Here is a 15,628-nt window from a genome sequence, read left to right as displayed (position 1 = left end):
AGTTCCTGAAGTTGCATTTTCAATCTGCAATTAATTGCACACTGTGGAGCAATTCTACCAGGCTTCTCAGACTAAAGCTTTGAGGTGGTCACAGGAGAGACAAGCCAGTGGGAAGCAAGCTGCTAGGCCTTACCTACAGGGTCTTCCAGCCAATGCATAAACCACTACTATTCTAGTTATATTGCATGGCAAGAAAAACATGCATTCTTCAGATCTGCTGTCCAGGCTTCTCAACCTTCAGATTTTTTTATTGCAAACAGGTATTTCGGCATAAAACAAGATAACTGACAGTGCTAAATTATGTGTGCTAAGTACATATATCTTTGCAGCAGCAATATGAGATGGTGGTCGGTCAGTGTTTGACTAACCAGAGGCAATGAGGTGCAGCTCTATTTCTCACTTCCATCATTAAACGCCCTCCTTTGTTCAATTTTGTCACAGTGCTTTCATCTCCCTGAGTAAATGTGTGTATCAGAGTATCAGGTTCATTTTACAGACAGAGAAAGGCAGACACAGACACGAGAAGGGTTAGTGCCACAGCCCCAGGCAGGCTCTGCCGCTCCTGCTGTGCTTCCTTGAGAGCACACTCTCCTCTGAGGCACTGTCTTCTCTTTCCCCACCCCCACCAGGCCTGCAGACTTCATTTTACTTCTCAGATGTTTTACAGAGCATCTAAATAACTCTCTTCATTGCTGAGCACGATTCCAGTTTACATATTTTTCTTCCTTGATCTCTGTTCACCCTTCTCCTGCAAACATTCTGATTACCCAGTTCTTGTCCTCTCCAATTGCTCCCTCCAGGCATCGCTCTGGAAGGTAGAACTGCTGAAGAGATTACATCTGCTGGGAATAAATTCCTTCATGATGAGGCTTAACCATGTTCATTTCAATGTCTGCGCCTTGAAAAAGAAGGCAGCAATTTCCCACTGGTCCTGCAGGAGAGGGTTAAGATTAAGTAAGCAATGTTTGAAAAGCACTTTGCAGATGGCAAAAAAAAAAAAAAAAAAAAAAAAAGACCAGGCATTTCCAGAGCACTAGCAAGAGGAAACCTCTTATTAAGCTGCATGTCTCCAATTTTGACAATTCTTTTCTTTTTTTCCTTTATGGTTGCAAGCTTCTTTAAAAAGAAAATAAGTGTTCACTTTTTTTGACACTTGCAGTTGGAAATTCATGTCTCTGTCACATTTCTTTGGCTTTTCTCTCGTGTTCATTACTATTTTCTCTAAGTGCTTAAAAAACATGAGGTCTTAGGACAATTGAATTTTTAAATTAGTAAGAGTGTGATGTTCAGAGGAATTGAGGGAGCTGGGAACCTCTTGGAATTCATTAGATGCCAGCTTTAAGCGACATATCCAAGCTAGATGTTCACATTTCAAAGATATTTTTTTAAGTATTTAAACAGTGTCCAGAATTGAAGAAGGGCGATCCCTGGAGAGCCTGTAAAATGGGAGCAGAAAAAGAAAGAATTGGGTAAAATTATCGTGCAGCAGGCTTCTGACACTGATTAGTAATTAAATTGGTAAAAACTTAAACTCTTGCAATGATTCAAAATGCAGGTACAGCACATTCTTTCCCAAGGTGCTGGAGTGACTTTTTAGGGATCCCACAAAAGGCTGCAATAGTAATTAATTGGGTTTAACTGATTTTGCCACCTTTTCTCTGGGAGATGATAAAGCTAGTTGTCAAGATAGAAAAGAATGTTGCATTGTGGACTGTGTGTTCACAACGTTTTCCAATCTAAGTCCTCTTATCAGGGCTTTTTCATCATCTTCAGGCAAACTCAAAGTATTAGTTTGCCATCCTTTTAGCGTCTCATAGCACAGCAGGCATATCAAGGATATAGAAGGCAACATGTGTCACTGACTAAGAGAGGATTTATGAATTAATTATTTCATTATATGTCTTATTACATTCTAGAGGCTTTGATCAATGCCTTAGCCACGGCACAAAAGCAGAGGAAGGCTCAGTTGGGGCTAGATGAGTTTGGCACCAAAAATGGACGATTCACGTAGTATGGCAGAAGAAAAGGAAGTTCTTGAATGGGGACCTGTGGCAAACACAGCAGTTTATGCTGGTCCTGAGCCAGCCAGCTCTGGAAGCATCCTGTCTGTCCTTCTTGGAAGAACTCCAGGCCCCACTTGAGGCAGCCTGACTTCTAAGACAATGTCTTCCCTTGCAGCAGGCAATACTGGGACCTCTACAGGAAAGACACGGAACAGCGTTTTTTGGCCAACGTTGCAGAAGTGGAAGTGGTAGCTGAAGCTGGAGGGACTGAGATTTGGCACAGGTCACAGCAAGAAAACATCAACTGGACTAAGAACAGATTTATTAAAGGAATTACTTTCATAGGCCATCAAAAGGGATCTAAAGGTCATTGATACCCAATGGTGTCTATTTAAGGAGGAAGAGCAACGGGAATACAATGGCATAAAGAGGAGGAGGAAGTGGTATAAATGTAGAAAAACATCAATAAATCTTTAGTTGCTTAATTGAAAGGAAGATGCTAAAAGGTTTTTGACATAAAAGTTTTTACATTTATTAATTAAAACCCAGTCTGTTATAAATTGTTTTTTAGCCAGGCTTTTTACATCTTTCAGAGCCTGTAATGCTTTCCAGGTACCTGGGAAAGAAAGGGCATTCCTCTTTCACATACTGATTACTCTTTCAATGCATGCTAGAGAAAGCTAGGCATGACTAAACTATTATTTCAAAACTTAGTGATGATTGTAGATGATAATTATATCCTGTTGGAAACATTCCCTGAGGTAGGGATGAAATGGGGGCAGGGTGAAATGGGGTAATTTTGTAACCCTTCACTTGTCTTCAATCCTTAAAGACAGCCTGTAACTGAGGTAAAAAAAAATATATATAAAAAAATGAGGCTTTGGGCTTCAACCGTGTGAAACTTCTCTGCTAAACAAATCACAAGCATCATCACTTTCATATGGAAGTTCAAACTTAGCAAATGCTGGAGTGCCCATGCTGAACTGGAGTGAGAATGAGGTGAGTGTCTATGTACGTGTGGAAGATGGCCTGTATCCTCCACACTGAAATTACTCTTCTTCCTTAGAAAAAAAGAAACAGACCTGCTCCCAAGACTGGGCATGACCAGAAAAATAACCAGAAGAGGGCCCTTCTGTGGGAGTTTGTGTTGCCCCAGGGCTTGAGGGTGGCTGAGCTGAGGTCAGGGCTGGTGGTGCAAACACCATCCCGTGGGCTGCCCTAGTAGCTCCAAGGAGCCATTCAGTGCCCAGGGATACTTTAGATATTTTCTGTACAACAGCCCCCTACTTCAGGTTTGCTCAGTATTCCAGATTTTCACACTGAATACCCAATTTGATGCCTCAGTCCTTTAAAAATACTGGAATCAGGGCTAATAATTTCAGTAGAAACAAAAGCTTATGCAGGTTTTTTTTTTGTTTCGCCGCTTTTTTTTTTTTCTGTAGGGTGTATCCATTCTACTGATTCACTGAATTCTTATTTTTTTCCAGAACAAATTTAGTGATGCCTTCCCTCATATACCCCAGATTGTAAGCGATCCTGCTTATATGCCATACAGTCCTAATAAATACACACCAGACTTAAAGAGCTTCCACAAATGTCATTATTTCAAGGCAACCTACTCATTCTTCAGAAGTGGAAAGTCAGAAAAACCTCCAGTATGAAACACCTACCCATCAAGAGATTTCCAATTTCTTGTTTTATTCCCGAGAGGTTGCCAGATGGAGAACTCCCACGTTCCAAGCAGGGATTTGTATCTGAACTGTGTGCTGGACACCCACAACGAGCAAATAGTAAAACTTTTGAGGACCGGTAATTTGAACTATGGGCATCTCAATATAAATACACATGTTGTGGTAGGGAGCATGAGGAAAGTGAAGGCTGCTTCTTTGGATTTACATATTTTCACAACCTACTTTAAAACAACTTAATGTCAGTGTGTAATACCTTCTCTGGTAAGCACTCCTGCATTGTTTTCAGGTTAATGCATGCAGTGGATGCAAACAAACAGCAACAGGGTACCCAGCTGAGCTGAAGCTTGAGCATTCTTGAAACAGCAATGTCATGTGCCCTGAGCCAAACAAATTGTGTGGAGCAGAAGACAAATGAGCAGTAGCAGCTGTCCACCTCATACTTCCAGTAACACTGTGAGCTGTGCTGCTGAGGTGTTGATTTTTCCACCAGACTCCCTCTCATCCATAGGTCCATGACAGCAGCTCCTACTTGAGGAAGATCTCTCCTTTTGTCCTTCAGCCTGGCTTGCTGGCAGAGACCTACAGGGTCCTGGCATTGACAAATTGCCTCTGGCGGTTGCAGCAACAGTTCCTCCTTTAAGGGGTTCAGTGGGACATAAGCCACACTTGGCACAAGGAGGTCTCCCTGGCTGTAGGTGAGATGCTACTTGAGCAAGGCTCAAGCTCCAAAGAACGCTGCACTCTGAGCACTATCAGCAACCGCTTCGCACAGTGATGGTGAGAGCTGTGTGTCTAATTTGGGCAGCAGCAGATGGAACATTTAAGACAGAAAGAGACTGGCACTACCAGCAGAGCAAAAGGAGAACGTGTTCTTTCTGCAGTACAAATCTCACAAGTGACTCATGACTTCTGCAGCTCACACTGACATCCCTTGGTCTTTGTGACTGCACATTTTAAAGGTCAGGATGTAGCTGCTTCTTTCCCAGTACCTTTGAGTCCTTCCTGGCACGAGTTTTGCTCTGAAGAACATCCAGTGCACACGACTTAAAGTTCCTTAAGGTTTGATTGACAGGTTCCCCTTCCTCCTGGCTCAAGTGTAAAGATTATGACATTATGCCAATAAGCCTCTCAAGAGAGTTTGATTCCTGGGTGCTCATTACATACATAATTATCCTATGCATGACTAATATCAGGCAGGCCTGGTGCTGAGGCTCTTGTGTGCCTGAGCCACACCCACATTCCACCTGCGAACCCTCATTTCAGAACAAATTTCAATTAACTTTCATCAGATGTTTAAGGTGGCCTAAGTCTTTTCTTCTTTGTGTAGATGGTTAAGTTTCACTGCTTTACCTTAAGGATGTACTTCACAAATAACTAGAACAGAGACTGTTTTGGCCATGTGCTTAAATGGTCATCTGTCTAATGGTCTGGCAACAAAACTCCAGCATTAGCTGGGCTGTGTGTGCAGATTGCCCACAGGCATGAGATTGTGCATCACGAAAGCACAGAGATGGTTCACCTGTGACCTGCTGGAGACACAGGCATTTCACCACTGTCCTTGCTGGAATATTAGAAAGCCTGAAGCTGAATGGTGTTGGAAATCTCATTGCCTGCCTTCCTCCCCAAAACTGAATTTTCATCTAGATCAGGTAGTAGCTTTCCTTGCAAATTTCAGCTCGAGGTACAAAGTATCCTGGTACCACACAACTTATACTGGATTGAACTCAGCATGATTGGAATCACAGCAGGCTGTGCTCTCTGATGGCAAAATTCCACTGATAATTTCCACCAGCATAGGGAAACTACTGGCCAGAAGATCCACGGATGAACATATCCCAGTGCTGCTGTATCCTTAACTCTCCTTGAGTTCTCTTGATAGCTTGTATGTATTGTTTTACATGGAGAAAAGCAAAGAGATACAGGCTGCCATGCAAACCACAGGCTGGAGCATTGTGCAGGTAAGGAATCCACTCCATTTGCCTAGAAGGTGAAATAGCCACCCCTCCCTCAGCCACTTGGTCATGTTTCCATCTTTCATATGTTTCTGAGCTGCACCCAGCTGAATATAGTAATAATTCACCTTTGACAGTTATGTAAAAGAATGACTGTGGCCTCAGTTCAGCTCCCCTTGAACAGTGAGCTGAAATTTGCAACCACGTTTCGTAACAGTACCTTTATTGGCAAGCTTGCCAAAGGGGCCTGGGATAGGTGACCTTTGCAAATGAATAACCAACAACTTTGACTTTAGAAATAGTTGATCCTGGGAACATACCTTATGCCTCCACTGAACTTATCTTTCAGCAGCTTTACGTCCAAAACTATGTTTAAACTATTTAGACTGTGTTTAGAATTGTAGGTTTATTCCTGCCCAGAATGCTAACATAATTACGACCATGGGTCATCTTCTGCACTTTTCTAGTCATATTGAATATAAAGTCCTAAAAATGCCCATCTTGATTCCATAAATGCAGTTTGTAAAAATGTCATTTTTACACATCTTTAGTTTTCAAATATCAGCTTGTTCAACTCCTGCTGAAAAAGAGGACCAAAGAAAGAATAAACCAGATCAAATAGAGAGAACACATCAAAGCAGTAAGAATGAAAAAAGGTAATAAAACCCCAGTGATTTTTCAGGTTATGTTTTTAGCAAATTTCAACTTGTCATGTTTCCAAGACCTTTTCTTCCAGATCTCAGGTCTAAAATGTAACCTCCTCCTGTTTCAAGAAAGGTAACACGCTACAAACAAGTGCAAACTATCATGAAATAAATTACAAATCATGAGTCAGCAAAATTACTCCAAAGCTTTAGTGGGGAACTTTTTTTTCAGGTTGTTTTTTGTGTGACATTTGTGTTACATTGCCTGAAACAATTCCCTTAAACCTAGGGAGTTTGGCTGAGAGACCTGACACTAGTTTGTGTTACTGACAGTGAATGGAACACACAAACTTTGTATAAGAGGTGAGTGATCTTCCTACATTCTGGGAAAAGGAAGGAAATGAGAAAAGGAAGTTTCTGTTTCCCTATTTATGTAACTTCTACCGTGTAGTATGGGGATCCGTGCAAAGATCCTCATTGAGCATTTGTTTCAGCTCTTTGTAAAAGTGAAAACACTATTAGCAGAGACAGCAGCTGGGGAACAGTATGAACAGGAAAAAAAAATATTATATTCTGATACACATAAAAAATAGATATATCATACTCTACATGAAATATATATATACATATCCTACAGCCTCCCTATCTGATTTTTAAACGGGCCACAGATTAATCTCATTCACATCCTTACAAACCAGGTTTTATCAGATCCTCAGTAGTAGTTAAGGAACAGAGACTATGAAACTGGTTTTATGTGTTGCCAAAATTATTAGAATGTCTTTGTCTTGGTCAGAAGTCAATATTTAAAAAAAAAAAAAAATTGAAAAAACCCAAACCAACAAACACAACAACAAAACCAAAACAAATGTGTATGGATAGTGTTGAAGGCTACTTTATTAACTCCTTCTTTATCTTCAGCATTCAGTCCAGTGTCCCAGTGTTGCGCTTTTTATTCTTCTTAGTGGCTTTCTCCCTTCTGAAAGCATTGCTGGAGAAGTTTTAGGCCAGCTGAGCAAAAAACCCAAAATGCCAATGACATCTTTGTAAGAACTTAGGAGGCTGTTACACTCAAAAGACCTGTTGTGTCTGCCTGTAGACAGACTGGTGACAGACACACAGAGTACTGGAAATGGGGGCTCCTTGGCTTGTGTCTCTCTTGGTGTTCTTCAGAGCTCATGCAGGCAAACCGTGATGGTCACAGCTAGGCATAAAAGCTGAGCCAGCAGCTTGCTGCAACCAGGTTTATGGAGGGATCTATCAATAATGACACTTCTACATCAGCAACGAAGCCTCTGTGTGCTCAGGAGGCTCCAAGGCTTTGACAATTTGTACAGGGGTTATGCTGTAGAGGTGAAAAGACAGCAGGTGGAATAAGACTCAGAGAAGTCCCTAGTCCTAACACTGCAAATCCAGCTGAGGCAATGACATGGCATGTTGCTCCACATGGTGCATTTTTGGCTCTTGACCCTGGGTGCTCGACCAGACCTCTGCTGCACTGTAACGAGCACCACTTCCCCAAGCAGAGGGGCAGGGCTCCCACACCAGAAGCACTGCCCGGCCTGCTCCTCTGCCTGCTCTGTGTTGCATCAGAGTTCACTTGGCTTTCACCTTAGAGAGAGATTACAGACATATTTTCCCCTCTAAGGCTTTGTACTGTGCTCAGCCTAAGTCAGCATGTCTGTGGGCCCAACAGCCATTAATGATCTATGCCAGCTGTATTTTTTTAAAGAAAATCAGATTAAAAAATCTCAAGGGCAGCTTGAATTTTATAGTGACCTCTCCTGTTGTGCTGCCTGGTCAGTGTTTGTGCATTTCCCTATGGTGTTTTTCTTCCATCCACAGCCCTGAGTTTCACTTTCATTTCTCTTGGGCTCTTGAGTTTCAGTTCTCTTTCCATGTTGTCCTCCTCCTTCTTGCTGCTGCTTCCCTCAGCTACTGAAATATTTGGAAGTCAACTTGGAATATCTTTGTCTTCTCTTTGCTTTCTCGTGCTATTCCTTCTCCTGCTGTGGTTTTTTTTTTTTGTGGTTTTTTTTTTTTTTTTTGTTTGGTTTGGGGTGTTGGTGTTGTTGTTTTGCTTGTTTCTTTGTTCTGGTTTCTTCCTTTCTTCCTTCTTCCTCCTTCCCTTTCCTTCCTTTCCCTTCCCTTCCCTCCTTCCTTGACTTCACATCTTTCCAGTGTTTTTCTCAAGTACCATACTTTAGGCCATTAAGACAAGGAAAATTAACACGGTCTGAATTTATGAAACTAAGCAGCAGCTTAGGAACTATTACAAATAGAGATGAACTCATGTATTTTCTGGTCTTGGGGTGTGTACTTTCAACCATTATCCTCATGCGTGCACAATCTTACACTTGTAGATTTATGAATGGATTAGCAGACCTTTTTCTGTCATCCCCCTCCTCCCTTTTCTGCCAAATTAAATTCCCTTTTCGCTCTCCATGGTGTTATTTGTTTGGAACTATGTCACATTTTATTTGAATCACGTATTGTTAACTTAGGAAATGTTATTTCTAACATTCAGATCATTGTAATTCTGACCCTGCAAATTCTATTCAGACTAAATATCTGATCAAATTACTAAGCAGAAGCCTCAAGCCTTGCTTCTGTGCTTCCACAATTCCAGCTTGGCACATCCCCTGGGAGAGTAACAGTAATTTTTCTTTGAAAAAAAAAAAACACGTAACGACGATATGTCAAGAAATGCTGCAATTCTAGAGTTACTACTTTATAATGACAATGTAAGAAAATATTATCCTAGGGTATTATGATAGCTGCTTTGACTAATAATTGTAGGGATCTGGAAAAATTCATCGGTCCAGCTGGGCCCTAACCAGCAAACAATATAAAATAAAGGAGGATAAATGGGGTTATGGGACTTCCTGCACCTATTCTTCACCTTCTCATCCCTGGGATCAGCACAGAACTGCTAGCAATCCAGGATGCAAGGGCAGGACTTGACCCCTTTCCCACTCTCCACTGCATTCCTGATGACACACGTCCTGGAATAGGCTGTGATAATGGTGACAGCACGGGTGTGATGCTAATGAATATGGGGAGCTGCAGTGACCCAGGTTTAAGTCCATTTGTATTGCTAGGAGAGGACTGAGTACCAATTAGGAACATATAAACCTAAGTTATGTTACCTATGTTAGACCTTTTTTTTTTTCTTCCCCCCCAATAAAATGCATTTGCTGCTGCATGGATGGATAAATGCAGGCTGTGGTTCAGTCTGTAACTAGCACGCAAGACTGCTCTTCGGCAAATCCAGCTATGCGTATTATTATAATCTGTGTGACATTTACTTCCTTTTTTAATAAGCAGGCTCTTTCATTGTAGCACCATCAGCTTCTGGGCAGAGATAAGGGGGAGTTAGCATTAGCAGTTTATACTCTGTTGTTGTTGTAAGCAGTTCAGGGTTGCTGCTTTGCATAATTGTAATTAAAACAGATTTTATTCTTCACTGTTTTATTCTGCAAATCACAGGCTTGATGCTGTTTTCAAATGCCTTTATGTAAATGTGTGGGAGGCGAAGCAAGGAGCATTGCAACTTTCTGATTACTCAAGAGTACTGCTTAATCTTCTAATTGTCGCCTCTTTGTCGTCGTGGGTCGCAACAGTTGGGCGCAGAACGGGGAGGATGAGAACGAAGCAAACCCGCTACCTCATGGCAGACTACCCGTAAGCCGTTTTGCCACGCTTTTTTTTTTTTTTTTTCCTGAAACATTGCCTGTACCTCCCTCCCGTAAAGCTGCCTGCCGGGAAGCTACAACGCTGCAACAGGAGCAACTTAACAATGACACCTCTTCTAACGGTTCATCGTTTAAATGGCACGAGGGACGCACAAGCCTGCGGCCGCGGCGTTTGCCGCCAGCGCTGTGCCCTCGGTGTGCTGCGGCCCGGGGCCCAGTGCTGCCAGCGGGGGATACACCCCGGTGCCTCCGCACGCCGGAGCCGAGTCATCAGTCCGCACGTGGCTTTCTCTCGGGAAAATCTTGCAGCCAGCAGCAGACAGGGAGAGCTGGCCCCTCCGCCGCTCCCAGGCGAGCGGTGGAGCTGCTCCCGTTTGCGTGCCGAACTGAGCCCCCCGCGGCAAGGTGAGGCCGGGCCGGACGCCAGCCCGCGGCCCCCGGCCCGCCCGGGGGCGGACGGGCACGACTCCCGCCCGCGGGCGCGCCGGGCAGCGCCCCTCCGCCCCGCTCAGCCCCCGCGGCCGAGCACCGCCGCTTGGCACGCGTTCCCGCGGGCGGGCGGCAGGGCGGCCTGGGCCCCGGAGCCCCCGCGGGCCGGTTCCGCTCCCGCGGGGCCGCCCCCGCAGCCCCAGCCCCGCCGGCGGGCGCGGCGCGGCGCGCGCTGACCGAGCGCGCTGACGCCGGCGGCGCCGATAGGCGGAGAGGCGCGCGCTCCCCCCGCCCGTCCCCCCCCCACCCCCTCGGGCCGCTCGGGCTCGCCCGGGGCTGCCCGCGCTAACGGCCGCCCCCGCCTCGCCGCGCGCCCGCGCCGCCGGGAGCGCGCGCCCCAGGGGGGAGGGGGCAGCGCCGCGGGAGCCGCCGCCGCCGCCAGCCCGTCCCGTCCCGTCCCGCCCCTCCCCCACCCGCCCGCCCGCCCACTCCCCGCGCGCGCTCCCGCCCGCCGGCCGCGCGGCCCCTGCGCGCGCCTCTCCCTGCCTCCCGCCCGCCCGCCCGCGCCGGCCGGGCCGCGGCAGCATGAGCGGCTCCTCCTGAGCTGAGCGCCCGCTGCGCCGCGACCCTGCCCCGCCGCCGGGCCCGGCCCCGACGGATGCTGGCGTCCCCCCCGTGCCGAGGATGCTGAAGATGAAGCTGCCCCTGAAGCAGACGAGCAACAAGGCGGCGGCGGTAGAAGAGGCGGCGGCAGCAGCAGCAGCAGCAGCCGCGGGGCTGGGGCTGAAGGAGCCCGGCGGTGCCCTGGACTGTCACCTCCAGCTGCAGCAGGTGCCCCGGGCGCCGGCCCGCGGGGGCGCCGCCGCGGGCAGGGGGTGCGGGCTGGAAAGGCCGAGCCAGCCGCACGGCTTGGGGCCGGGGCCTGCGCCTGGGCCGGGCCCGCCGCCCCCCCCCGCCGCGCTCGGCGCTCCGGGCGGCGGCGGGCCCGGCTCGGCGGCGGCCCGCACCGACAAGGAGACGGTGTACGAGTGGTTTGGGCTGGTGCTGGGCTCGGCGCAGCGGCTGGAGTTCATGGTGGGGCTGCTGGACCTGTGCAACCCACTGGAGCTGCGGTTCCTGGGCTCCTGCCTGGAGGACCTGGCCCGCAAGGACTACCACTGCCTCCGCGACTCGGAGGCCAAGGCCAACGGGCTCAGCGACCCCGGGCAGCTCGGCGACTTCCGCGACCCGGCCGTGCGCTCCAAACTGATCGTCTACCTGGCCCTGCTGGGCTCCGAGAACCGCGAGGCCGCCGGTCGCCTTCACCGGCTGCTGCCCCAGGTGGACTCCATCCTGCAGAGCTGCCCGGCCCGGCGGCCCCAGGCGAGTGCTGCCGAGGAGGAGGGGGGGGCCGCCGAGGAGGAGGACGTGGTGGTGGTGATGGACGGAGCTGGAGAGAACGGGCAGGCTGGCCTAACCCCCGCCCAGGGCCTGGGCTTCGGCGCGCAGGAGGAGCTGCTCCTGCTCTTCACCATGGCCTCGCTGCACCCGGCCTTTTCCTTCCACCAGCGGGTCACCCTGCGGGAGCACCTGGAGCGGCTGCGGCGGGCCTTGTGTGGGGACCAGGAAGAGGAGGGCTTCGGCCGCCACCAAGCTCAGGTAACGCCAAGTCCTGCTCTTTCCGCCGCCCCATCTTGTCGGGCGGTTTCCCCCCCACACTCCTTTCACCCCCGCCTGATTTTCCGGGAGCCGGGGGCGGCCACTTGCCTTTCCCCGAAGCCCCCCCTGGGACGTCGCCCCCTCCTGCCTTATCTCGTTGCTCGTCCTGTCTCCTCCCAACCCTGGCAGTGTAGGCCCCGGCTTCCGAATCCTGCCTTGCTGGAGCGCAGAGTGCTGCTGCTGCAGCTTCACTGGCTGCCTCGCACGCTGTAGGCCGCTGGAGAAGTTGTACGGTGCCGAAGTAGGAGCGACAGCTTGAGCAAACTTGTAAAAATAATAATAACAACGCTAGGTAGAAGCCATACGGCCTAGGAAAGCGTTCTGTAGGGGCTTAAAGCAATCGAACGCATTGAAGTATTTTTAACCTGGAACCTGCTCTTTCCATTCCCCTTCCCTCCCCAGATGAGGCTTAGTCTTGGCAAGGATTAGGGTCTCTCAGGGGCTCTGAGGCTGGTTCTCTGAAAAGCCCCCATCAGTAAAGTGATTGTAAATGTTTTTGGAAGGGGTGGTCATCGTTCCCCTAAAGGAGCAAATTTAAATGTCACAGCTGGAGTTTCTGTTCAGAGTAGAGCTGATTTTCTCGGTGGCTGTCAGGAAACGGCAAAGCACATCTTGAAAGCAGATGTGCCACTTGTTGCTAGAAGGTGGCTGTCACCCAGAATGAAGAATTTCAGTGGGTGGCACTGAAGCATTGTCCTACACAGCAGCTACGTTTCAACTCGGGTTTCCCCTCAGTGCCATTCATTGCTGCCGTCTTGATGAACGTTGGCTTTAAAATCTGCCCCATCTTTATGCAACCAAGCTATCATCTTGGAGCTGTGCAGTTTTTGGTCCATTAGATGGCCTCTCGTGCAAAGGGGAAGAAAGGGCTGGAAGGTGGGTGTTCATAACGCTGTTACACGGAACACATCAGGTTGTCACCAAGCACTCAACAGAAAAAGGTACACAATAGTAGGAGTTGGGGCTTGGGGCTTTTGTTTACAAGTTTGCTTGCAGTGCTGTCCAATTCAGCCACTCCTAAAAAACTGTTTTGCATTGCCTGCCATACGACAGGAATGGCCCTTTTTTGCTGTTAAAGACAAGCTGTGCTCTTGAGGAGTACGTAGTGGAGAGAGGGGATGAATTTCTAAGCCTTCAAATAAGTAAATGCTTGGATCATTTTAAGGCCAAAGCATATTTGTCAGGTTATAAAATAATGCATAGATATTATGGTACTGAAAATCATAATGACTTTGTGGTATAAGTCCAAAAAGTGTTTATTTTGGCTCACTGACGTTAATCAAGTCTAGCTCTACCCGAAAATGAATCCTGGAAGTCCATCTCCAGGGGGAGAAGATGGAGTTGTAGGAGGTGGTAAGATGGGACACTGTTCTTGCTGAGTTTGAAGTGCTAACAACTGGAAACATGCTTCCTGCCTGATCCTGGCACATCAGTTGTAGCTGCTCAGTGTGTCCCACCAAATACAGTAGGAGATCAGGTTCTCATGAACTACGAGAATTCATGTCTGTTTTGTGCAGCATGCTGGCTTGGGTGTAAGAGCTGCCTTCCAAGTTACGGTAGTTTCGTTTACTCAGGGAACATGGAGAGATCCGAGTCAGCTTGGCTGAGAATGCACATCACATAGTCCCTAGTCCATGCAGGACTGAAAAGGCATTCTTTCTGTAGGTTTTTTTTCCTTTCTTCGTGGTTAAATGGTAAATTCAGCGGAGCCTCTTCTAGCAAGTAATGGCTGACAGGGAACAGGAATTAATGGGTTTCAGCTGAGGATTTTCAGCTCGCATTCACAGGAACGGTGAAATCTTTGGAGATAAGACACTGGAGGAAATGGAGTTAGTAGCATGGTTAAAAAGTTCCCTGGCAAAATGCAGCTGTACTGTTAAATTTGGACTTACTTTAAAATCCTGTCAGATAAAAACCCCACAGGGTTTTTATCCTCCTTTAAGCTCTGAAATTTAAGTGCCTTCAGGGCTCTGCATCTGTGAACTACAATGGTTCATAAAGAGTTCTTTTGATTTTTTTTTTTTTTTCCCTTCACCTGGCCTCGGGTGGGAAGAGCTGGGCTCCCTCTTTGGCTGTAACCTTCTCCGTGGCCCTGCAGCAGCAGCCGTGCAGCAGCAGCAGCCGCCGCTGTACCCCGCCCGCCCCGTGTCCCAGCCCTTCCCAGCCCCGGGCCGTGCCGCCGGGGCCAGCCCGCAGGCTGCCGCGGGAGCAGGCGGCTCCTGTCACGTTTTGCTGGGGCTGCAGCTGGAAGAAGGGCCTGGACTTTTTCCTCTCCCCCTTAAGTAGGGCCAGCCCGGTCCTACGGGGGCAGAAGAGCAGATGCAGGGTGAGGGGCCCCAAGGCAAAGAGCGCGGCGACGGCCCGGCGTGCTCTCCCTGAGGACGGCCGGGGGGAGGGGATGACCTCTCGCTTTGTTTGCGGGGAGGACGGATCGATCATGGCGCCTGCTTTGCCCCGTGAGGGCACAGCCCCTCTGCCTCTCCGCCCTCCCGCCCGGCTCCTCGGCCGAGGCCGCCGTGGGAGAGCCCTCCCCGGGCAGGGGCTGTGGGGACTAATGGTCGCGGCTGCTTCCCGCCCCCACTCAAGATGGCGGCGGCGGCGCCTGCGCTCCCGGTCACGTGCCGGCAGGGCGGTTTCCCCGCGGTTGCATAACGGGCCGGGCCGCAGGGCCGGGGGCTGCCCCCGCGCTGGGCCTCCTGCGGCCCCTCTCCTGAAGGGGGAGCGCCTGGGGAGCGGGAAGACCCGGGGGTCGTTGTGGGAAGGGCCTGTCCCGAGGGGAGCAGCGGTGTGCCCGGTTTACCGCCTAGGTCAGCCACGGGAGAAGGTTCGTGCTGAGAGGCTGCTGGCTCAGCTCTGGCCTTGCCTTTCTTAACACTGCCGGGCGCTCTCAGCTCATGCCTTCTGAGCAGCCTGCAGGTGGAGAAGGCTGTTGTTCACATGGCCCTGAAATAACACGTACCTGTGGCAAGCAAGGGTGATACGGAATCAACCTACAGAGGTGATGCAGGTCAGACCTGGAATCGACCCAGGTGGTTTGTCAGCTGTAGATTCTGAATTCCACCTGTGTTGTTGTATGTGGCATACCTAACAAAATGACTTGGTTTGTGTTTTCAGGGACCTATGACATTTAGCTATAATGAGCAGCAGACCTTGGGATATTCACCTACAGGTTGTAGGTGATTTACTAGAACACAAAGCGGTTCACATTTGCCCACGATGGGGATTATGTGTTCTGGATAGGATCTGTGCTGTCTTGATAAGGCTGAGCTCACATAAAGGTTGCTTATTGACAAAGGATTAATAGAATTGCTGCTCTTTTGGGCTTACGGTTTTAATGACAGTTTAGGAACTTAGCATCTCTTGGTGATACATTTTAACAAATGTAGCTGGAAATGGCTGATGAGTGCAAAGTTGTAGGAGATGGGACTGTTGAGTGGGATGGGCAGAGGTAGAATTGCCTTATAATTGCATAAGTTTTGTTTCTTTAAGAAAGTCTTTTGAAATAGTTGTTTATTTTTT

General features: G+C 48.6%; 1 protein-coding gene across 4 annotated transcripts in view; it reads left to right on the top strand.

Annotated features, from left to right (window-relative positions):
* The first annotated feature begins 10,971 nt into the window (after nt 1–10,971).
* Nucleotides 10,972–15,628, top strand: part of ZCCHC2 (zinc finger CCHC-type containing 2) — a 41,706-nt gene continuing 37,049 nt past the window's right edge. For all 4 annotated transcript variants that reach the window (XM_051610054.1, XM_051610053.1, XM_051610052.1 and 1 more), the window contains exon 1: nt 10,972–12,049. In XM_051610054.1, coding sequence (XP_051466014.1) covers nt 11,096–12,049 — 954 coding nt within the window. In that variant the 5' untranslated portion in view covers nt 10,972–11,095. The remainder of the gene's footprint in view (nt 12,050–15,628) is intronic.

Source organism: Apus apus, chromosome 2 (genome assembly GCF_020740795.1).
Source record: "Apus apus isolate bApuApu2 chromosome 2, bApuApu2.pri.cur, whole genome shotgun sequence".
NCBI lineage: Eukaryota > Metazoa > Chordata > Aves > Apodiformes > Apodidae > Apus > Apus apus.
Note: the sequence above shows the minus strand (reverse complement) of the source record. Positions and strands in the feature narration are given on the sequence as shown.